The 24,640-nt window shown below is 35.3% G+C and overlaps 1 protein-coding gene across 9 annotated transcripts in view; it reads left to right on the top strand.

Annotated features, from left to right (window-relative positions):
- Pbrm1 (polybromo 1) overlaps positions 1-24,640 on the top strand; it is a 92,929-nt gene that overhangs the window by 12,055 nt on the left and 56,234 nt on the right. For 6 of the 9 annotated variants that reach the window (XM_077796200.1, XM_077796202.1, XM_077796201.1 and 3 more), the window contains 10 exons: positions 2,233-2,349; positions 5,221-5,289; positions 7,924-8,022; positions 10,299-10,384; positions 11,297-11,392; positions 12,268-12,359; positions 16,236-16,449; positions 20,374-20,515; positions 21,634-21,731; positions 24,056-24,100. In XM_077796200.1, coding sequence (XP_077652326.1) covers positions 2,233-2,349; positions 5,221-5,289; positions 7,924-8,022; positions 10,299-10,384; positions 11,297-11,392; positions 12,268-12,359; positions 16,236-16,449; positions 20,374-20,515; positions 21,634-21,731; positions 24,056-24,100 — 1,058 coding nt within the window. The remainder of the gene's footprint in view (positions 1-2,232; positions 2,350-5,220; positions 5,290-7,923; positions 8,023-10,298; positions 10,385-11,296; positions 11,393-12,267; positions 12,360-16,235; positions 16,450-20,373; positions 20,516-21,633; positions 21,732-24,055; positions 24,101-24,640) is intronic. The other 3 variants (XM_077796208.1, XM_077796209.1, XM_077796207.1) reach the window with 1 other exon arrangement.

Raw genomic sequence — 24,640 nt, 5'->3', positions numbered from 1 at the left:
ATAGACCTTTTGTTGAAACTCCAGTACAGAAATAAGCAGTGGTGGCTGAAGTTCTCAAAACTACTACTTAGAGTCTCAAAATAAGTTGCCAGGTACCACATTAAGTTCTTTGAAAAAATTAAGTGATTGGAATTATATAGAAGACAGTTAATAATAGGGATTCCCTGGAATTTTACTTTCTGCAATGTGTATAGGGTAAGCAACTTAACCCAGGCTTTCTTGGGCTGAACATTTGATTTGATTTCTAAAGCCCAGCCTTACTTCATCCACAGCTCTAGTCAGAAAACAAAATTGCCTATATTTACTTATTTATTTTATTTGTATAATAGTTGAAAAATTGGAGGATCTTGCACATTTATATTTATGCTTTCCAAACTTTTTTAGCCTAAGGGTTTTATGAACAGGGAAGGAATCTTCAAGCTTCTAATTTTTCAATCAGTGATTTCCTTGGAGTTTTCCTGATTGTTGGAAAGATCATATGAATATATTCACATACCTCGTTTCATTTGTCATCAGCAATATCCAGAGTAGGAGGTTGTATGGGAGGAAAAGAGTCTCTTAACTTCAGAACAAAACATTTCTGTTAGAAGCAAACTCTGATACCATGGTTCAGCCACAACACAATGGCTTAAACACGGGAATTTCAGTTTACTTTCAGCAGGATCATGATGGTTCTCTGAGCTTATATACTTGGAAGTTTTGACCAAATCATACATCTTACATGTTAAATATTTTCCAGGTGTTTGTTATTGCCAGGCCTGAGTGACTTAGAGCCCTCTCTGTCAAATTGAGACCACACCAAATAAAAAAGGTTTCTGTTGGTTTTGGACAAAAATACCAAATGTTTTTATAATTTAAACCATAATAACCATTAATATTTCATCTGCACAAAATATGATTTGGATTTGTAGTACTATTTAATATAAACCTAGACTGTAGAAACTTACTTCAAACTTGGACTTTACCTGGCCAATTACTCTTGGGGATGTATACTTGCCTGTGTTGAAACAGTAACTAAGCTAGGTATAAACCAATCTGTTTAAGAGCTGAAATGGTATATAGAATCAGTTTAGTTAATCTCCATTCACTTTTTTTTTTTTTTTTGGTGGGGGGTACCAGAGATTAAACCCCCTGGCTCTTAGCCACTAAGCCATATTGTCACTTTTTTTTTTTTCCCTAATGTTTTATTTTGAGATAGGGTCTCACTAAGTTGCTAAGGGCCTTGCTAAGTTCCTGAGGCACTGAGATTTCAGGTGTGTGCCACTACACCCAGCCTCCATTCACTTTTTTTTTTTGGAGGGATGGGTATTGGGGATTGAACTTGGGGCCACTTAATCCCTGAGCTACGTCCCCAGCCCTATTTTGTATTTTATTTATAGTCAGGGTTTCACTGTGTTGCTTAGTGCCTTGCTGTTGCTGAGGCTGGCTATGCCAACGATCCTCCTGTCTTAGGCTCCCAAGCTGCTGAGATTACAGGCATGCACCATCATGCCTAGCTCCATTCATTTTTGATATAACTTGATTTCAATTGTTAGTCCTGGTGGAGAACCCAGTGGTTAATAGCACGTAATCATAATTTTATATAATATGTAGTCATTGTGCTACTGGAATACCATGACTCTAGTGGATGTGAACAGCAGATGTATAAATGACTAAGTATTGTGGGGCATATTTTCCCAAGTTCAGTTGCTCAGACCATAAAAAGATGCATTTTGATCAATTCATACCTATGGTACTTGAAATTTGCTTTCATTATGTTACTGTGGAGTCGGCATGACTGTAATCCTAGCTACTTGGGAGTCTGAGGCAGGAAGATTGCAAGTTTGAGGCCAGCCTTAGCAACTCAGACCTTCTCTTCTCATAGAAAAAGGACTGGAGGTGTAGCTCAATATTAGAGCACCATGTTCAATCCCCAATAATACAGACACACACACACACACAAAAAAAAAAAAAAAAAAAAAAGAAGAAGAAGAAGAAGAAAGTGTTACTGTGGAAGAGTCAGAAAGGAACTGATCCAAGAGATTTATTTTCAGAAATAATGTAGAAACCTCATTAGTTTCTTATAGGCCATTCTGGGGATACAATCGGAGCATTTCTGTGGTATTCTAGAAACTTGAACTTAAAAGTTGATCTTTTGAATTAATTTTGTAATCTTAGAAGCCAAGTTTAATATTTGGCGTGTATTTATTGATTCTGTTACAAAGAATTTTTCTCTCTCCCTACGTCTCCTAGTCTTCTCCAAGTTACCTTAAAGAGATCCTGGAGCAGCTTCTTGAAGCCATTGTTGTAGCCACAAATCCATCAGGACGGCTCATTAGTGAACTTTTTCAGAAACTGCCTTCTAAAGTGGTAAGTGATATGATTAAACACAGATGAATTAAGGTGATAAATTTTTTTAAGTATTTCAAGAATTTTATTATTAGTGAATACAGTAAGATTAAAAGGAACATGTTGGAAGTATCCAGGATATCCTCCTCGTGACTTCAGCAGCAAGCAGAGAACATGGTCTGTCATTTTACTTGAACACAATGTTGTTTTTTAAAAGGTAATGATTTTGTCAGTCTGTCTGTCACTGGGGGTGGAGGGCCAGATCTTGCTTTGTTTCCCAAGCTGGTCTCAAACTCAAGGGCTATTTTTGATTGCCATTCTTTTTTGTTATTATGATAAAATATATGTAACATAAAACTTACCATTTTAGCCATTTTTAAATGTACAGTTCTTTGGCATTAAGTTCATTTACATTGTTGTGTAATCATCACTACTGCCCGCCCATCTGCAGAACTTTTCATCTTCCAAAACTGAAACTTCCTACCCATTAAGTAACAAATCCACTTCCCTACTCTTTCAGACCCTGGCAACCACTATTCTACTTTCTGTCTTTATGATTTTACTATTGAGGGGATCTTATATAAGAGGAACCATACAGTGTTTGTCCCTCTGTTGACTGGCTTGTTTCACTTAACACAAAGTCTTCAGGGTTCATCCACGTTGTAGCATGTGTTAGGATTTCCTTCTTTTTTAAGGATGAGTAAATCCATTATAATGGTATACCACATCTTGTTCATGCATTCATCTGTGAATGGACACACGAGTTGCTTCCATGTTTTAGCTATTGTGAATCATGTTGCTATGAAGATGGGTGTACTAATAGCTCTTCAGGACCCTGCTTTCACTTTGGGGTATATACCCAAAGGAAAATTTTCTGTAGCATATGGTAATTTTTTACTTTTTTGAGGAATCACCATACTATTTTCTTGTCTTAAAATTTTAAATCATACAACGAATGTAATCATTATATCTTTCTAATCAAATCCACACCTAGAATAGCAGTGATCATATGTTTGCTTTCTGTCATAACTGTCCTACAGCCATTGAAAATGCATCTTTAAATAACCAATTTTATCAGTGACTGATGCATTCTCTCATCAGTCAGCAAGTACTTCTTGCATATCTATGACATGTTGGGTGTCTACATGGCAGTAACACAAAGGTAAATATGGCATGGTCCCTGTTCTCAAGAAAATCAGGTAGTGGAGGTGGATAAAAGAAGAAATGATTACAGTGGGGGTTAAGTCTATAGTGGAGTCCTTCTGAAAATATACTCTTACTTAGAAATATTAGAATTCTGGGACCATGAAAGTTTTTGTGGTTTCACAGGCAATGATATGAGTTACATCTGTAACCGTGTTAATTGTCTCTTGTATGTGAAACTATAAAGGGTTCTTTCTGATCCTTTAAAAGCTTTCACTTTCTAGAAAATCTTCTTTGTAGAGTGAGAAAGTATGTGAGGCAAAATATGTAATCAGCTCTCTAGGAAATCAAGGAGCACTAAGGGAGGAAGAACTTCCTCTCACCTTGCCTTCTGAGGAAAGAGAAAATTTCCTTTTTTACAAATAAAAAAAGTTTAGGTGTTTATTTTATCATTAAAGAATAATCTTGGAAACAACCCAAATGCTCATTAATAGACAAATGAATAAGCAAAGAAATTGTTTATACAAACAATAGAATATTATTCAACCTTAAAAAGGGAGGAGATTCTGAAACATCCTACAACATGGATGAATCTTGAACATAAGCCAATGAAATAAACCAATCACAAAAGGATAAATAATGTATGACTCCTCTTGTATTAGGTTCTTGGAATAGTGAAAGAGACAAAAAGTAGAATGGTGATTGCTATGAGGGTAGGGGAGGGGAGAAGCACAGTCCAACTTCCTCTGAACCTCTTGAAACTGCAGTTATTTCCTTCAAGGCACAAAACTTGCAGGAGAGCCTGAGGGTAGTGAATGATTCTAGGCATTGTGAAAGCTTCAGTGGTATCCCCCAACTTGTCCAACCCCTGGGGATGAACTAGTATTTGATAAAGTAGAAATTACTTATAATTTTGCTTCATTTCTTTCATATAATTTAAAAATATTTTATTTTGAAAAACCTTACTTTGATTAAAGCATTAATAAAAGCATTAAGTTAAACATGAAGCAACAAATTTTTATGATTTCTTATAGTTCCTTGTGAAGTTTATATGAAATATTATATAATTGTTATTTATATTGTAAAATTTAAAAAGCTTATAAAGAGACCCATTAAGAACTTTTTTCTGGCTGGGGATATAGCTCAGTTGGTAGAGTGCTTGCCTTGCATGCTCAAGGCCCTGGGTTCAATCCCCAGTACCACACATACACAAAAAATAACTTTTTTGATTGCTATCTGGGGACCTTAAATTTAGACATTTATGATTCTGTGAATTTAGAATTTTATGTTAAATTGTAGTATATTAGTTGTGTAGAATGTGTAACTATCAATACCAAGTGTAAACTCCTACATCTGTTGAATATTTCATTAAGCTTCCCAACCCCCACCCCCCCAGTACTGGGCATTGAACCTAGAGATGCTTTGCCACTAAGCTATATCCCAACCCTTTTTATTTATTCTGAGGCAGGGTCTCACTAAGATGCTGAGGCTGATCTTGAACTTGAGATCTTTCTTCCTCAGCCTCTTGTCTCTGGGATTACAGGTGTGTGCCACTGCACATGGCTCATGAAGCTTCTTAAAATAACATTGTATTTTGTTTCAGATATAAAATACTGTATGTCTTTATATCTGTGAATGTCACAAAGCTGCTCAGTTTCTTGGTTGACAACATATTGTCAGTATGATTCTTGTTTTTTCATTAGCTAGCTGCTTTCACTCATTGAGCAAACCTGGGTTTTTGTCTTCCAGCAATATCCAGACTATTATGCAATAATTAAGGAGCCTATAGATCTCAAGACCATTGCACAGAGGATACAGGTATGAAGGTGGCCATATGTAATCATATATGGTTTGGAGCAGATTGGCCTATGGACTTAGAGAATTTTAGAAAGCAGGGAAGTGGATATCTCTTTAAGGGTTATTAGTATTATCAAATAATATAAACAAAGTAGTACAACTTGCAGTTTTGGATTAAGGACAAAAATTAGGGCTAGGGGTATAACTCAGTGGTAGAGTGCTTGCATGTTTTGGGGAGGCTATGGGTTGAATCCCCAGCATCAAACAAAACAGAACAAAATTGCTTTAGGGTATCTTAAAATAAACAACAGAATTTCAAGTGAAAATAAATACTATGCTTTCTTTAACCTTCTTCACCTCTCTCCCATTTCCCCAGAAATGATAGATGTAGTTAATACCCATATGGACTTGCTATATACCTAGCCCAGTGCTAGGTATATTGGCTAAGTCATTCTTACAATGACTATATGATGTAGATCCTGTTATTCCCATTTTAAATATTATAACACTAAAGTATGGAGACTTTAGCCAAATATGTACTAAATAAGTATTAACTAATTGTGAATGTATGATTAGGATTTGTGGTTTGATGATTATATGTTAAAGTAGGTGAATGCAGAAAGATATATATTCTTCCAGAAATCTAGTTTCTAGAGTGGAACTTGCTTCTTTTCCTAGCTCTTCATCTTAACTAGTTGTATCACTTGGGTCATGTGACTGTCTGCTTCCTCTGCTGTATATTGGATATACTATAACCACTTGGCTGTGATGATATATGTAATGTAGATGAGCCCATAATCACTAGGAATCACTCATCTTCTCAGGGTAAGAAAATTACGCTACTCCTGGGAGATAAAGCAAAAAGGAGAACAATGTGTTACTTAGTCTCATTGAATAATGAGACTGTGGCACAGTGATTTGCTAAGAGAGAGAAATTTCCTTGGCTCTAAATTTTAAGACAGCAACAAATTAAAGAGTAACAATGTAGTAATTATAGATTCCATATATACATTTTCACAGAATGTTAAAATTCGGACTCTAATTATCATCTGGTTTTGAGGCAGCCCAGTAAGTGCACCGAATGCTCACTTTCTGATTCCCTTGGTCTTCATCTATCTAGGGGGAATGATGTTTTCATAATACTGAAAATCAAATCAGATTTTAAACACCTCTAAGTCAGCCCCAGTCTTCTCTCTTTGCCTTTTTGCCTCATCTTGTTCTTTCTTCTGAAGTTCCCAAAATAAGATTCTTTTGCCATCATCCTGATCAAGATCCTTGTCATCTTATTTCCAAATTATTGGAATAATCTTTCCTACCTCTCTGATCGAAAAGCTCTCTAGTCACTTTCTTTATCTTGCTTCCTAACCCTGGCTTTCTTCCCACTATTCCACTGCTCAGAAACTTAATTTCACTTGTCACAACAACTTGTACCAGTTCCATAATAATCAACTCTGGCTACCATAAGCAGAAAAGGAATTTATGAAAAAGGGTCGATTATGAAATTGTTGGAATGAAACACTGGGGAACTACTTTTTGGAAAATAAATAGAACTCAGGGATGTCATGGTACTGCCAAGATTACACACAACCTCCTTGTAGTACAATTGTTATTACTACTGTCATTTGCCACTGTCGGCCCTGCTTAGATTCTCGGCTCTGCAGGAGTCAGTAAGAATTCCTGCCATTCCCTGGCCATTGCTTTAGTCACTGAAGACCCAGGCACAAATTAGCTTGTCCGTGATTATTTCTCTTTGCCTTGCTGATAGGTTGTGGGTAAAGCAAACTTTTGCCCACTTTCACCCTCATGGTGGGAAGTAGGGCCCTCCCTGTCACCTGTTCTAGGATTCCTTCCAAATAAGACAGGCATTCAAAAGTGTTAGTTCCACATAACAGATAACCATCCAATCTCCATTGCCTGCTTTTTTTGGATTCTGCCTCATTTTGCCTTTGCCTGTCCATACACTTTTGTGCTACAGTTGTACCCTTCCCCACCCTCCCCACTTAAATTGGTTTCTTTGAGTTTCTCTAGAACTTCTTCTTCCAGTGTACTTATATCATTAAGTACATGTATACACATTATATGTGTGTCTTTTACCTAGCATGCATTCCTCCCTCCTTTCCTTTGTAAATTGAGGCAACTATGTGAGTATTTCTAGGTTATTTTGGAACAAGTGAGCTTTAAGATGTGACAGCTCTGGCACAAAAATAGTACATAGAAAATGTTAACCTCTATGCTGGACTGATTTTATAATTTACCTCAGGTGGTCCTAATAACTCAAGGGAGTTTTCCTTCACACTGTTAAGGCCACTTTAGTGAATTAGTATTCATGAAGCACCCAGAACAGAGCTTGGATCATTGTAAGCATGTGTTGGCTAACTAAAACATTTATCTTACTTATTTTTTTTTAATTAAGTTTTTTAATGAAAATAATGTAGTTCTAGTTTTGTTATCTATTATAAAAACTTATTTGTAAATGGGTAGTAGGAATAATTTATGAAAGAAAATTAAATATTGTTCACATATATACTTTCCAATAAAGTCTTAGACTTATGGTGACAATTTTAAAATATGTGGAGTTCTTTTTTAATTAAAGGTTTTACTGATATTTTTTAACATTTATTAAGAGGAACTGCTATGTTTTGTTGTTTACTGTAGAATGGAAGCTACAAAAGTATTCATGCAATGGCCAAAGATATAGATCTCCTAGCAAAAAATGCCAAAACTTATAATGAACCTGGTTCTCAAGTATTCAAGGTTAGTTTTTTGTTATTGTTATTTTCTTTGATAATAGTAAATACTTTAATTTAGGTTCAATAATTTTTATAACAATTTTATTGAAGTATGTCACATGCCATAAATTTTGCCCATTTGTTTACTTATTTACTTTGGTATTAGGGATTGAACCCAGAGGTGCTTAACCATTGAGCCACATCCCCAGCCCTTTTAAATTTTTGAGATAGAGTCTCACTGAGTTGCTGTGGTTGGCTTTGAACTTGAGATCCTCTTGCCTCAGCCTCCTGAGCCACTGGGATTGCAGGCATACGCCACTTTACCTGGCTCAAATTTCACCCATTTAAATTAAAAGACCCAATTTGATGGATTTTAGTATATTCACAGAGTTAGCAGTCACTCTTTTCCCCCCCACCATCCCCAGCCCTAGGGAACCACCATCTTTTTGTCTTTGTACATTTGCCTATTCCAGATATTTAATATAAATGGAATCATACAATATGTGGTATGAATTCTTTTGTGACTGAATTCCTTCATTTAGGATAAGGTTTTCAAGGTTCATCAATGTTATAGTATGTAATCAGTACTTCATTCTATTGCTGAATAATATTCTATCTTATGGATAAACCCTGTTTTATTTAACCATTCATCAGTTGCTAGATACTTGAGCTGTTTCCATTTTTTTTATTGATTTTGAATAATACTGCTGTGACATTCAATATAAGTTTTTAGGTGGGCATATATTTTCATCTTATGTACATACTAAAGAATGAGATTAATCATATGGTAACTATATACTTAACTTTCTAAAGAACCAGCAAACTCTTTTCCAAAGTAGATGTACCATTTTACATTCTCATTAGTGATGTACAAGTGTTGAAATTTTCTACATTCTTAACAACACTTGTTTTGCATTTTCATCCTAATGGGTGTAAAGTAGTATGTTATTATGGTTTCGATTTGCCTTTCTGTAATGAATAATAATTCATTTTTACATGTGTGTATTGGCCCTTTGTATGTCTTTGGAGAAATGTCTATCCATATCCTTTGCCCTTTTTTTAATTGGGTTACTTCTCTATTTTTGAGTTGTAGGCGTTCTTTATATATTCTGGATATCATGCCCTTAAGAGATATATGATTTTTTAATATTTTCTCTCATTCTCTTGTCTTTTCACTTTTGTGATAGTGTCCTTTAATGCACAAAAGTTTTTAATTTTGATGAAGTCCAGTTATGTATTTTTTTCTTTGATTGCTTTTGTTTTAGGTTATCACTGCCCAGTCCAAGTTCATAAAGATTTACACCTATATTTTCTTCTAGGAATTTTATAGTTTTAGCTCTTACATTTAGATCTTTGGTCCACTTTGAATTGATTTTTGTAATTAATAGGTAATAGTTCAGATTCATTCTTTTATATGGGGTATTATCCTGGTACCACATATTGAAAAGATTTCGTTCCCCATTGATCATTTTGGAACCCTTGTTGAAAATCATTTAACCAAGATGTAGGAGTTTAGTTCTGTATTCTTGGCTCTGTTCAGTTCATTTAATTGTTTGTTCTTATGCCAAAGTAAGGTTTTTTAATCCTTTTTTTTCAGCTAAATATTGATTTATTCCCTGCATTTAAATTTCATAAATAATAAAAAGCAACATTGATAGTGTAAATACAATGTAAAATAGCTTTTCCGTTGCTCTGTAATTCCATCTTAGAAATTTTGTAGTCCTGCTTGTAGAAATTCCTTGAATTAATCACATATCATTGGGAATTTAGGAAAATCTTTTAGTAGTGAACCCTGACCCAGATCCTATTGCTATTGCCAGTTAATGTTAACTCTATCTTTCATCTTTTGAGAAAGTTTGAGTGAAAATCGGAAATGAATTCTGAAGTCCTGTGTTCTTAGTCCTTGGATAAGACATTTTGGTAGTATATTACTGATTGTTAGTTGATACAGTTAAAATTTTTACTTTTCAATCTAATTATTTTTCTAAACCTTTTCAAGAGAAAGAAAACCTTGGATTTGACTTTTAGGTTGTATACAACTAGGATTTGTTGTATTTTACCATCAGATCTTTGCATATTACTTCACTAACTGTGAAAGAACTAGAAGCTTTTTGCATTTAATTAGTGACAACTTCATGAAGATATTTGAGAAGCTTACAGAAAAGTTAGAGGATGCAGCTTTGTGAATGTTGACTAGATGTCAGCTTCAAATGGAAAGAGTACCGTGAAAGGTGCCCAGTGTGTGAACAAGGGAATTTTTTTTCTATTCCTTTTTTAAGCTGAGTAACTTTATTTTGACAGGATGCAAATTCAATTAAAAAAATATTTTATATGAAAAAGGCAGAAATTGAACATCATGAAATGGCTAAGTCAAGTCTTCGAATGAGGTAGGTTAAGAAATTAAGATCTTTATTAATTTTCTTCCTTTTTTTTTTTTGGTGTGGTACTAGGGATTGAACCTAGGGTGGCTTTACCACTGAGCCACATTCCCAGCCTTTTTTTTTTTTTTTTTTTTGAGACAGGGTCTCACTGAGTTGCTGAGGCTGACCTCAAACTTGCAATCTTCCTGCGTCAGCCTCCCAAATTATTGGGATTTGTGTGCCACCACATACTACTCAAAAAATTTCCAAGATCTTTGTGTTTTTGTGTTTGCTGAATTTTCTAATAAAATCAGTACAGTAGAAAACAAGATTTATGTTACATTTCAAGATTATATTTAGTTAATAATGTGATTCTGAAAAGAGTAGAGTAGCTTATCTAGCCTCTTCATTGTAGCTGAAGGGGGGCTTTATTTAATAAGAAACACTTAAGGTAACACCACTATATCCTCCTCAATATGTATTTATAAATACATATTCATGTAATACAATATTATGGTACTTGGATATAATGTGCAGTAGCATATATTTGCAATATATGAAGATCTGAAGTACCATTCTAGTTGGTTTTTCTTTTCCTAGAACTTTAAGTTTGAACAAGTCTTAATTCTGGAATTCTGCTTCCTCTTACCTGAAATGAAAAGGTTGGGTGATTATTTTCAAAGCTCTCTCCTTGTTCTCACATGTATTTTGTTATCATTTCCTCTGGCTCTACAATGACCATAATCTCTCAAGGACCGGCTGTGGTCTGCTGTCCTCTGCAGAGTCCCATGGTCCTGGAGAAGAGCCTGCTGCATAGTAGAGGCTCAGAAAAATTCAACATTTCTATTAGGAAAAAAATAGAAAATGTCTTTTTTTTTTTTTTAATCCAGAATTCTGATTAGCTATCAAGTTTCTGAGGTTTTTTTTATCTTTGACTAGGACTCCATCAAATTTGTCAGCGACCAGGCTGACAGGCCCTTCGCACAGTAAAGGCAGCCTTGGTGAAGAGAGAAATACCACTAGCAAGTATTATCGGTAAGAAAAAGAGGGTTTAGTCTGAGAGTTGACCCATACTTATGACAGTAGGCATATTAATATTTGTCTGATGGCTATTTTGAAATAATATTTTGGGATGATTTTTTTTTTTTTGAGACATGGTCTCACTAAGTTGCTGAGGTTGACCTTGAACTTGCAGTCCTCCTGCCTCAGCCTCCCAAGTTGCTGGAATTAATAGGCATGTGCCACTGATCCCAGCGTACTTCTGGATTATGAGAGTTATTTATCAAGTGCTTTATTTAAAAGGTTGAGATACTTGTAGTAGGTTTTACCTCACATCTCAAATAATGATTAAGGATTCTTTAACCAGTTAGTGTTCAGTATTAGTTATAAATAAAATGTGAGATTTAAATACTTATTTGCAATAAATAAGTTTTGTGTTTAGAATAGAATTTTTTGTCATTTAAAAGTATGAGCATCTTAGAAGAGAATAACCGGTGATGGTGACTGAGTCTTTACTTTCTATAAAATAAGGAGTACTGCTGCATTTAAGTAAAAAGCGGATTACAAGTTGCCCCACTCCAGGCTTTCTCCTACCACTGCCACTTTCTTAGAGGAAAAATTAGTTTTTCTTGGATAACATTGATGAGGAATATTAAGTAGTAAAAAGATAAAGAGGCAGTTAATAGAAATTATTTTTCTGGGGCTGGGGCTGTGGCTCAGTGGTACAGTGCTTGCCTAGCACGTGTGAGGCACTGAGTTCAATTCTCATTACCGCATATAAATAAATAAAATAAAGGTCCACCAACAACTAAAAAAAAAAAAATTTAAAGCAAAAGAAATTATTTTTCTTTGTTATTAAGTACTTTGTTAACAGCTCCTAATGTCTTCCAATATCTTGTTTTTCTTTGTAGTAATAAAAGAGCAGTCCAAGGGGGCCGTTTGTCAGCAATTACCATGGCACTTCAGTACGGCTCAGAAAGTGAAGAGGATGCTGCATTAGCTGGTAGGCATTAGGTTTGGGCTAAATTAAATGCCTTCTAAAGTGGATCCTTTTGGTTGGTCTGGCCTGAAGTTTGTTGGTTTTTGGAGAATGTGCTATTTGGTTCCATTTGATTGCACCCCTTAGTTGGCAGCTGATTTATCAAAAGCTTATTGCTTGATATTGGTTAAAATTCATATCTGGGTAAATATAAAAACATGAAAGAGATAAAATGATGTAGAACGGATAATAGCCAACAGGTAGCCATATTAACATCAGATAAGAACTTTCGGAGATAAGTGAAAAGATTAAAAAAAGATTCAGCCTACAATAGTAAAATATTTGTTTCATTGGGAAGATGAATTACAAAGGAGCTCCAAATATGTAAATCAAGAAGATGGAACTTTATGGAGAATTTGAAAACAATACCCATCCAACAGAATTCCTCTTCTCTCGTTTGCTAGATAAGTAGAAAAATTGAATCTACTTCCTCATAAGTATGATGCTATTGAAATGAGTTACCGCAAGCTTAGTGGTGTAAAATAAATTTTTTCTTGCAATTCTGGAGATCAGAAGTCTAAAATCTAGGGGTCAGCAAGCCAGTTTTCCAGATATTTTAGGGGAGAATGTATTTTCTTGCTTTTTCTGCTTCTGAAGACTATCTGTACTTGGCTTGTGGCCCCTTTTCTCTATCTTCAAACTGCATCTTTCCAACTTCTACATCTGTTGTCCCTTCTTCTTGCTGCTTTGACCTTGTTGCTTCCCTCTTGTTAGGATCCTCTTGATTACATTTAAGGGCACACCCACATAATTCACAGATTAATTCAGGTTAATCTTCTCATGTCAAGATTATTAATTATTATTATTATTAACCTGTTGGCATATAAGGTAACATTTAGAGGTTCTATTGACTAAGACATGAGTATATATTGGTAGTTATTATTCAGCTTATCATACGTATTCTACATTTAAAGAACATATATTCTTCCTAGGTTCATATTTATAAAAACTGACCATCTACTCAAAACAAATTTCAATAAAGATTAGGTGTTATATAGCCCCCATTTCTGATAAGTGCAGCTAAGACATCAACTAACAATGAATAGAATTTAAAAGTCTAAACATCAGAAATTTTAAAATAAACACATAGGCTAAAAGAAGAATTATCTCAGAAATTTAAAATACTTAAAACTGAACAATTGCAACAATGAAATAATGCATCAGAACTAATTGGGTGTAGCTGAAGTGATAATTCAGAAGGAATCTCGTAAGTCTGAATGCTTCTCTTTAGAAAAGCACCTGAAGGAATGAGCTAGGCATCCAACATTAGTAAATAATAAGATAATTTTTGAAGTTAGAAAAAATGAGTTATAAAGCTAATAGCAGAAATTTAATTCATTAAAAAAGAAACCTATAATGGAAAAAATTAATGGGGTGAAAAGTTATTTTGTTAAGACTATTAATAAAATAAGTTTATGTTGGAATTATCAAGAGAAAAACATAAGAGGTAAGTAAATAATATTAGGGAGGAGAAAGACATATAGAGATTAAATGAAAATGTATTTACAGCATATACATTTAAAAATTTAAATGAAAAAATTCCTAGAAAATGTTAAATGTGTAAAACTGATTCAAAAATTAAGCCAGGCTTGGTGGCACATGCCTGTGTTCCACACTGCTCCTGAGGCTGAGGCCCAAGGATCACAGATTTAAAGCCAGCCTCAGCAACTTAGTGAGGCTGTAAACAACCTAGGGACACCCTATCTCAAAGTGAAAAATAAAAAGGACTGGGGATGTGGCTCAGTGGTTTGGTGCCCTCTGGGTTCAATCCCTGGTACCAAAAAAAAAAAAAAAATTAAAGGCTGAGATTATTCATAGAACCAGTAAAGAATTAAATTATCAGTTAAAAATCTTCCCACAGGCTAGAGTATATATATGTCCCTGGTTCATCCTCAGCCCTGAACAAAACAAGCAAAAAAAAAAAAAAAATAAGCAAAAACAAATAAAAACACCTTCCCACATAGAAAACATCAAGCCAAACATTTAAGAAAGAAGATTTATAATTTTTACCTCAGTGCTGGAGATTGAACCCAGGGCCTCACACTCTACCACTGCATTTCACTCTCTTAGACAACAGAATTTTATTAAAACATCTGCACAGTAGATGAAATGAGCTTCCAGTTTATTCTGTGAATCTAATATAACCTAGATATCAAAACCAATTAGAAGCATACTGTATCTGTCAGTGTATATAATACATGATGACACAATTGGATTTATTCCAGTAATACTAGGTTTGTTCAACATTAGAAAAGATAAAGTACCATTTACTGCATTAACATTAAATAAAACCATACAATTGGCTCATCACATATATTTGATAAATACTACAATTCTCATTCATGATGAAAATTCTTAGCAAACTAAGGAGACTTTTCCTAAGCTGATAAAAGGCATTTCTCTTTTTAAGGGAGAAATGTTAGAAATAGGGTAAGAATTCTGTTACATTTTTTAGTGAAAAAGTACTACACAACCTACAGTTACAACAGTTAATGTATGAGGATCAGAAAAGAAGAAAGATACATACATATTGTAGTTGACAGATTTTTTTTCTACTCAAACTCTTCAAATAAATTACTAAAATGAATAAAAAATAATAAGTTGCAGATATAAGATCATTACACAAAAATCCTTCTCTGGAATAAGGCACAAAAAGAAAATTAGGTATATATCCAACAAAAGATGTGTAAACTCTTTATAGGAAATATCAGAGATGATGACTAGTTTCAAATCCTTGTCTGCTTCTAGCTAGCTCTATGACTGTATTAAAATCTCATCTGACAGCTTTATAGGATGAATGACATTGTATAAGTTGTTAATCTCTTTTGCCCAGTTTTCTCATTTGAAAAAATAACAATATCTGTTTCATGTGGTGGTATTAGGACTGCCTAAGGCTTGTGCTTATCAAGTTTTTAGCCCAACTTAAGTACTTAATAAATGATTGTTCGTCTTACCTGGGAGGAGTACATAGCAATTATGGTTATTGTGATCCAGCCAAAACAATTTAAACTGTGATCTTTATGCACTATTTAAGAAATCAGGGAACTGAGCAAAATCTGAAGATGATTCTGTGTTTTACTTTTTGTGGTGTTTTTATGATTTAGCATCTATTTAAAAATTCCCTCTATAAGGAATACATCATTCATCAGGGATGGTATAAATCAATAGGGCAAAGTCACAGAGACTTAAGGTTAAATCATGTCTGACATTATCGGCCTAATGTAAATTTATACTATTCTAAATGTGTTAGCAGTTTTCTATTATTGTAACAAATATCTGAGATAATCAACTTATGAAAGTACTTTATTTTGGCTCACAGTTCTGGATGTTCTAGCATATGATCAGACCTGTGGTGAGGCAGCACTTCACTAGGCTCCACCTGTTAAAAGTTTCCACTACCTCTCAATAGCACCACTCTAGGGGATAAGCCTTTAACACGTAGGGCTTTGAGGGACATTTCAAATCCAAACTGTAGCCCTGAACTTCATGGTGTTATTTTAGTTCTGAAGACTCTGAAAGATTTCTTCCTTCTTTTGGCCATACATGCTAAGGAGTCTCTGAGGAGAGCCCAGAAAGAAAAACTATTTTGCAACCTTTTATAACCAGTATAACTTTTACTATTTAGCATTTTATTTCTGTGAAATGTTTCTCTAAACATATAGTTCTATGAAACATTTCTCTAAGCATGCATCCTTAGCATCATCTTTAATGGAGATTATAGACTATTTTTAAAAATTTTCAAATATATGTAGGTCTGTCTGTTGAAGGAGCTATAAAATATGATTATTTCATGCTTCATTACTTTCTTCCCCTGTGAATACTTGTTTTTTGTCTTTCTAGCTGCACGTTATGAAGAAGGAGAGTCAGAAGCAGAGAGCATCACTTCCTTTATGGATGTTTCAAATCCCTTTTATCAGCTGTATGACACAGTTAGGAGCTGTCGGAATAACCAAGGGCAGCTAATAGCTGAACCTTTTTTCCATTTGCCTTCAAAGAAGAAATATCCTGATTATTACCAGCAAATTAAAATGCCCATATCACTACAACAGATTAGGTAAGATCTTTTCTGTATTACTCTGTGTAAATCTGTTTTCTTATGGTCTAGCCTGCATATATATTATTGTTTCCTAAAATGGATAAGGATTTTAAAAGTAAACTTTTTACCTAACCATTTGTTTGTCTTTTGATTAAGAATAAAGTACAAAAACTTTCCTGCTTACACCTTTCATTGATACTTTAATTATGGTAGTTAAACCATATTTAAATTTTATATTGATAGTTGAATCATCAGAATAAGCATAGTCAATTCTTGGAAAACTTATTAGCTGAAACCGTACTTGAAAGATGGTTCCATCTTGGATTCCCTTTCCTGTTTAGAAAATGTTTTGTTCTGCCTTTTTTTTTTTTTTTTTCTTTGAGATGGGATCTTACTCTGTTACCCAGGCAGATCTTGAACTCATGCATACAGTTAGAAAATGATCATTTGGCAATTTAGCCAGACAGAATACTTAAACCACTATAGTATCATTAACAATGGTAAGAAATCATAACAACAGTTTAAAAAAAAATCCCAATTTAAAAATAGGCAGAGGGCCAGGCTCAGTGGCACATGCCTGTAATCCCAGCTTGAGATGCCGAGGCAGGAGGATCGTAAGTTCAAAGCCAGCCTTAGCAACTTAGTGTGAGGCCTTGAGCAATTTAATGAGACCCTGTCTCAAGATAAAAAATAAAAAGGCTTGGGGATGTGGCTCGGTGGTTAAGGGGCCTTGGGTTGAATCCCTGGTTCACAAAAAGAGAGAGAGAACAGAGGGCTTCCATAGGAGGTTTAGACATTGCTACTGCTGTTGCCACTGTCTCTGTAGTGATCCCTGAGAAGTTGCGGCACATTTTGTAGGTACTCGGCACCAACATGAATGGGCAATGGAAAATAGCCTTCTTCCAAGTTGGAATTTTCTGATGTAAACTTTGCTTTGTTAAGTCACTATTTCAGCACACACATCCCCCCCCCGCCCCAACGCCGCCCGCCATGTCAGTTTTGTGGACACCCCAGTAGGAGTGGGTGAGAAATAGGGAAGTGATTTAGGCCTAGATGGTAGTACACTAACATTTTGAAGGGTCAATATGTAGGATGTCTAAGCCCTTCTTGGGTCACAGAACCCATGGTGCCTACTAAGAAACTTGCTGTGCCTGGACTCCCTTCTATGTATGCTATATAGAGCAGCAGTGAAGTGTAGGGCAGTGCTATCCAATAGAACTTTCTGCAAAAATGGAAATGTTTTATTGCCTATGTTATCCAATATGATAGTCACTAGTCATGTGTGGCTGTTGAGCATTTGAAATGAGGCTAGTGCCACTGAGGAAGTTGATTTTAAATTGTATTTAAATTTAATCTCGGGCTGGGGATGTGGCTCAAGAGGTAGCGCGCTCGCCTGGCATGCGTGCGGCCGGGGTTCGATCCTCAGCACCACATACAAACAAAGATGTTGTGTCCGCCGATAACTAAAGAATAAATATTAAAAAAATTCCCTCCCTCCCTCCCTCCCTCCCTCCTCTCTCTCTCTCTCTCTCTCTCTCTCTCTCTCTCTCTAAAAAAAAAAAAAAATTAATCTCAGTAGCCACATGCATCTAATGTCTACAATATGAATAGTCCTAGGAAGATTAATTGGCAGAAGGAAGATAGTTGAGTGTCCCCCAAAGCAATAAAGAATGGATGGATAGCCAGATGTAGTGGCACATTCCTATAATCCCACCTACTCTTGAGGCTGAGACAGGAAGATTGCAAGCTCAAGACCGCCTTAGCAGTTTAGAAAGGCCCTAAGCAATTTAACAAGACCCTATCTCAAAAATTAAAAAAAGGGGCCTGGGGCTGTAGCTAAATAGTAGAGCACTTGCCTTGCAGGTGTGAGATCCTGGGTTCGATCCTCAATACCACATAAAAATAAATAAAGATAAAAAAATAAAAGTAAATTTTTAAAAAGGGCTATGGATGTGGCTCAGTGGTATAACACCCCTGGGTTCAATCTTCAGTACCAAAAAAAAAAAAAAAGTTTGAGAATGGAAAACTAGAGCTGAGAGATAGCTCAAAATTAGAGTACTTGCTTAACATGTACCTGGCTTTGATCCCCAGGCCCACACACAGAAGTGAATAGGAGCTAGTGTGGTACCTCATGCCACTTTTCACTGTGCTGGGATTTGTTTTCCCCATGTTTATTTCCATTTTCTCTCTTCCTTCACTCCAAGTCTCAATTGATTAGCTTTAGACTGATAAATCTCTGAAGATCTGTTAAGTTGTTATTTGCAAATTTGGATTCTTTTAGGTGTTGAGAACACTTAGCATTCTTTGATTTGGCAGGAATAAGATTAATAAACTCTGGTGCTAGCTGCATAAGCTGGTAGTGAGGACTGAATTTATGCTTAGTTTTTGTTTTGTTTTTCCCCCTTTCAGATATGTTTTCTAATATTTGTATTCCTTAAGTGCTACACAGAATCTGAATAGCATTTTGTTAAATTTTAAGTGAAACTTTACATGCATAACAGACAATTCTGTTCTAAGAGAAAATTTGGAATCTCCATTGATTCAGTGAAACTGTTTTCACACATTTTGGTTCTTTAATAATATTTTTGTGATTTTGATGACTAAAATGCAGGTGCTTCAATCAAGATTTAAGAGTTTATCCTTAAAAAAAGAAAAAAAAAGTTTATTCTGTCCACATAGAGTTAGAGTAAACAGTGATTCTTCATTTAGCACAAAGTACATAAGGCCTTTCAAAGAACTGGTATTATTAATAGCAGTAGTGTCTAACCTATCTTTTTACTTAGGACTTTTAAGTAAAATAAAGCAAAAACCTCAGCTTAGGCCATCATAGTTTGTAATAAGTTATATTGGAGGATAGCAATAAATGGATTCTGACAAATTTACCTCTCATTTACCATTGGAAAATCAATTAAGCTATCCTTTTATATCTTCCTTGAGTAAATATCTTTCCAGATGTTTCTTCATGGCATTGCCATTATTATTATTATTATTTTAACCTGCATGAACTAGAATATTCAGCCTCTTTCCTAACCCCAATGCTGGGGATTTAACCCAGGGGGACTCTACCACTGAACTACACCTCCTACACCCCCATCTTTTTTATTTTATATTTTGAGGCAGGTTCTTACTGAGTTGCTAAGGCTGGCTTAGAGCTTGTGATCCTTTTCCTCAGCAGCAGGATTATAGGCATGCACCACTATACCGGGTTGAAATGTCCTCTTATTTTCAGAAATGGGTAGTTCTCCATGATTCTTCATTGAGGTAGTTTAAAATCTCTCTAATTTTTTTTTTAAGAGAGAGAGAGAGAATTTTAATATTTATTTTTTAGTTATCAGTGGACACAACATCTTTGTTTGTATGTGGTGCTGAGGATCGAACCCGGCCGCACGCATGCCAGGCAAGCACGCTACCGCATGAGCCACATCCCCAGCCCTAAAATCTCTCTAATTTTATTTCTTCTTAAAGTTACTTGTTATCCATGATCAGGGTTTTTCCATTAGGGATTGAACCCAGTGATGCTCTGCTCATGAACTACATCCCCAGCTCTTTTATTTTTGTTTTGAGATGGCCTAACCAAGTTGCCAGAGCTGGTATCAAACTTGAAATCCTCCTGGTTCAGCCTCCCAAATCACTGGGGTTCAGGCATGTGCTACCAGGCCTGGCATGCCTCCTTTTTTATCTTTTTTTTTTTTTTTTTGGTGGTGGTACTGGGGATTGAACCCAGGGCCCTAGGCATGTGAGGCAAGCATTCTACCATCTGAGCTATATCTCCAGCCCCCTCCTTTTTATCTTAACACAGTCACTTGCAAGGCTTCTAACCACTATCACTAGTGAAGATACTGTGGAGTGCTTGCAAGGATTTTTGCATTGGACTTTCAGGAAGAAAAAGTATTTCATCATTTTCAAAGTGGAACGTACTAGCCATTTATTTGTCTTTCACAGAACAAAATTAAAGAACCAAGAATATGAAACTTTAGATCATTTGGAGTGTGATCTGAATTTAATGTTTGAAAATGCCAAGCGCTATAATGTTCCCAATTCAGCCATCTATAAACGAGTTCTAAAATTGCAGCAAGTCATGCAGGTATGATTTCTTAGTTTTGCTAAATTTGTTGTATGTATCATCAAAATAGTATTACGTTTATTGAGTGTGTTCTTTTAAGGTGAATGATTTCCCCCAACATTATCAAGTCATTCATTTCAACCACAGTACTGCTAACTATTATTTTAGAATTGTTACGACCATTTTGAGGAGAAGTAATAATTTAGAAAGGAGTAAGCTTCATGAATAGAGGAATCTCCTGAGTAATTTTAGGATTGTAGGGAAATTACCCTTTATTCCTAGATGATATTCTGTCATTTAGGTTTTATTTTTTTGGTTCTAGACTTTGTCTCTGTTAAGATGGGACTAGTCTAGAAGAAAAGGCATCTGAAAGGTAATTATTCATTGTATAAGGTCCCAAGAGTTTTAACAGATCCTCCTTGAAAGTACACCTTTGAGGGTATCTGAAGTCACTGGCCATCTAGGGATTTTAAGACAAAATAGTAGATAAGAAACTGAATTTATCTCACAGTTTTTGGTAGAATCTTTTTTAGAAAGATAATCTTAACACAAGGAAGCAACTAAAGCACCCATAGGTTCTCTTCATTTTGTATAATCAATATTGCACTTCTTAGTGTTGTGAATGTCAGGCGTTTGTTCCGCAGTACTGTGTGTGTGTATGTGTATATTTCCCATGCCTGTTGTGGTTGGACTTTCATCTCTCTTTGGCAGAAAATCTTTAAAAATGCATGTGTTGAAAAATAGATCTCTTTTCACCTTTCAAAGATTCAACTTTTTTCTTAACTTCACTGTCTCTTTAGAAGTCATGGGTGCCAGAGATCACCTTCGAGTTGGCCACCAAAACAAGGTGTCCTACAACTTGCCTTAGTGCTTTTAACCAGTTAAATCCTTTTGTAGTCTTAAATGCTGTAGCTAACATTGATTCTTTAACTCTCTGGATCCATTTTTTTTAACCTACTTTTCTGTCATGCAGGTTTTTGTTAAACTGGGTTATTAAAAATATTTAATGAATCTTTAATTTTGTGCATGCTACGTGGTATTTTCTGAATGAATCTGACATGTCTAGCTCTTTAACATTCATATATTCCTACATGTGTTCAACAGAGTAAGTCTGACTCCTGAAACCTGCTTTGTTATAGACAAAGAAGAAAGAGCTTGCCAGAAGAGATGACATAGAGGATGGAGACAGCATGATCTCTTCAGCCACCTCTGATACTGGTAGTGCCAAAAGAAAAAGGTATATGATCTTCTCATAGCTGGAACTAACTCAGTTCCTGTTTATTTTAGATAAGTACAGAAAAAATATTTTTTAAAGTGGTGAAGTATTGATTATAAGTTTGAAATATTTGATAACATCTTTTGGAATTCATTTATAAATTGGATAATTAGTTGTTATTATTTTTCTTTAAGTACCACATTGCTTTTAGATGACACAGGGGGAAAAAAAGATACCTACATATGCACTTTGGCAAACATGTAATTTTTACTATCCAGATAAAGATAGTAAGATGGCTTTTTAAGATTGCCACTTAAATCTAATTTAGGTAATTTCTACATAGTAAATTACAAAGATGTAATATGAATTAGGAAAGGTAAGGAGAATTCATTTCTCCCGCTACAGTGAAGTAAGTCATTGCTCCTTACCTTTTATTTTTCCTTTTTAGTTTGATCTTTATTTGTGATTTTAAGAATGTCAGATTGTGTAAAACCATCATAACTTCTTATAGTTCGTAAAATGTTAAACTAGATATTTGGATGTTTTTTGGTTTTCTTCTTAATCTTTCTTTCAACTTCCCTAACCCTTTCTTCCTCTCATGGGTTTTGTGGAAGGGGATCTTATTGTGAGATTCTGAAACTGGGCTCCTATAAGGAATCATGCACATGGAGTTTCTGTGGCCTGATCATTGTGGAACACTGTAGTCTTCTTTAAACCCTACTGCCTTACAGTCTTTGCAGCAGCAGTGAGTCTAGGGAGGCTACCTTAAACAAGGAATAAGCTACTCTGATAGCAGGGCTTGACAGAGTCAAAACTGAATGAAGAAGTTATTAGTAGCTGTAGACACAGTTCCATACATACATTAAAAGATCTGCTAAGATCAGAAGATTTTAAAAAGTGGTTTAGAAAATAGAAGCTATCCTGTCTTTCCCTCTTTTAAAGGACATTTGGGAAAATTTTTTTAGCTCTGAAAATGACTTTGCAATGCTATGCCGTGGTAACTAAATTGAGTGGTGTGCCCTGAGATGTGAGTCTCCTCCGTCACTAGCCTATGAATTTCATCCTTCCAAGTTCTTAATTCCTTGTTATACCAGGGACTACGGAGGAAAAATGTGAAACCAGATCAGAGACATCAAATCAAGAACATCTTTGAGTGTAATTATATAACTCTACTTCAGCATCACCTGTGTTTTCCAGATCAGTCACCAATCAAAGATAAAAACTTCTCAGACAAAAGAAGGTAATGGAGGCAAAAGTGATGATACAGTTAGTGCCAGCACTGGATGAAAAGAGAGCTCTTAAGTAGTTGAGTGTTAAGAGAAGAGTTCCAAGGAAGCATAAACCCAAGCCAGTCTTTAAAAATTACATCTCTGTGGCTTGTAGTTTGTGGGACACCCAAGTAGATGAAATGAAAATTATTGCCCTAAAACCTCCTGTAAAAAACAAACTTAAGCATTATGTTATTACAATTATGAACTCCCTTGGCAGGGTGTGGTGGAACACACTTATAATCCCAACTTCTTGGGAGGCTGAGGCAGGAGGTTTTTCAAGTTTGAGGCTAGCCTTAGCAATTTATCAAGACCCTGACTTAAAATTAAAAAATAAAAAAAGGGCTGGGGATATAGCTCAGCAGCGAAGCACCCTGGGTTCAATCCTCAGTACCATCACCAAAAAAAAAAAAAGATTCCATTCCATTTCAGACAAAAAGTCTCTGTATTAACAGGTTTTCTAGGAAGTATTTTGTATGACAAAGTGAAAGACAGAAATAAGAGAACAACTATAATTCATCTACCAAAGCAGTGAAAGAACAAACTTGGGTTTAATATGAAAAAATGAATGTACCTTAAAAGATTGAGAGAATTAAGTCCTGAACTTTGGTCTGTAACAAAGGAAATAAAGTGATGAGTCTTTCAGAATGTAGTTATGTTGAGAGGCTTTGGTAATAAGAAATAGACTTCTCCAGAAGTCAGGCAAACTGTAGCCTCGAAGGTTGAGTTAAGCTTGGCCAGAGAACTCAGGGCCAACTTTTGCAACTTGACTCCTAAGTATTGTGTATGATTCTATCTTTGCCTTTTTTTTTTTCCTTTTTTAATACCAAAGAGTGAAAAAAAATGATTATGGGTGTGTTCTCTTTATTCTGGGAGTGCATTCTTCCCCCCCTCCCCATTCCTCTTCCTAAAAATCTATTTTCTGTCTTCCATGTTAAAATGTTCCAAGTATTAAGATCTTTTATGCTTTGGACTGAATAATCCTCTTTTTCTCAACCATATTTGGTTTGTGCATGACCCTCCAATGTTGCTTGTTTTATTTCTCTACACATGTAATGTTTATTTCTGCTTTCCCAGGAACACTCATGACAGTGAGATGTTGGGTCTCAGGAGGCTATCCAGGTGTGCAGTCCTTTTTTATGTGTAAAAATATTTTTAAAAGTATAATTCTTCTGTGTCATGGTCAGTACTAAAGGTGAAAAGTGAAGCCTTAAGCATGTAACAAAAGTGTTTGGGGTGCTAGTTTATTTTACAAATACAGAAAGAAACGCTGTCTAGAAGTCTAATAAATGAGATGAGAATTGGCTAACCTAGATATGTTCAATACTAGCCTTAATTTGTTGCTGGCTTTGCCAGGGCCAAAAAGCCTCCTCACCAATCATTGTGCTACATTAAAAGGTAGAGATTGCTAATACGTACGGTGGCATTATTTGTAACAGGGACTGACTGGTGCTGATTCCCTTTCAGGGACATTTTTTAGTGATTGGGAGTGGTGGAGGGATCAAAATTACAAAATTAACAATGATAATCCAGATGAAGTCAGTGCATGTGGGCACTTGTGCATTGGGCTAATGCTTCTTGAGCATGGATACATTTTCTCAGTCTCTGATCTGTCCATGTCTTATTTCTTTAAAACTCTCCATTTCTTTGCATGATACTTAT

This window comes from Urocitellus parryii, chromosome 3, assembly GCF_045843805.1.
Source record: "Urocitellus parryii isolate mUroPar1 chromosome 3, mUroPar1.hap1, whole genome shotgun sequence".
NCBI lineage: Eukaryota > Metazoa > Chordata > Mammalia > Rodentia > Sciuridae > Urocitellus > Urocitellus parryii.
Note: the sequence above shows the minus strand (reverse complement) of the source record. Positions and strands in the feature narration are given on the sequence as shown.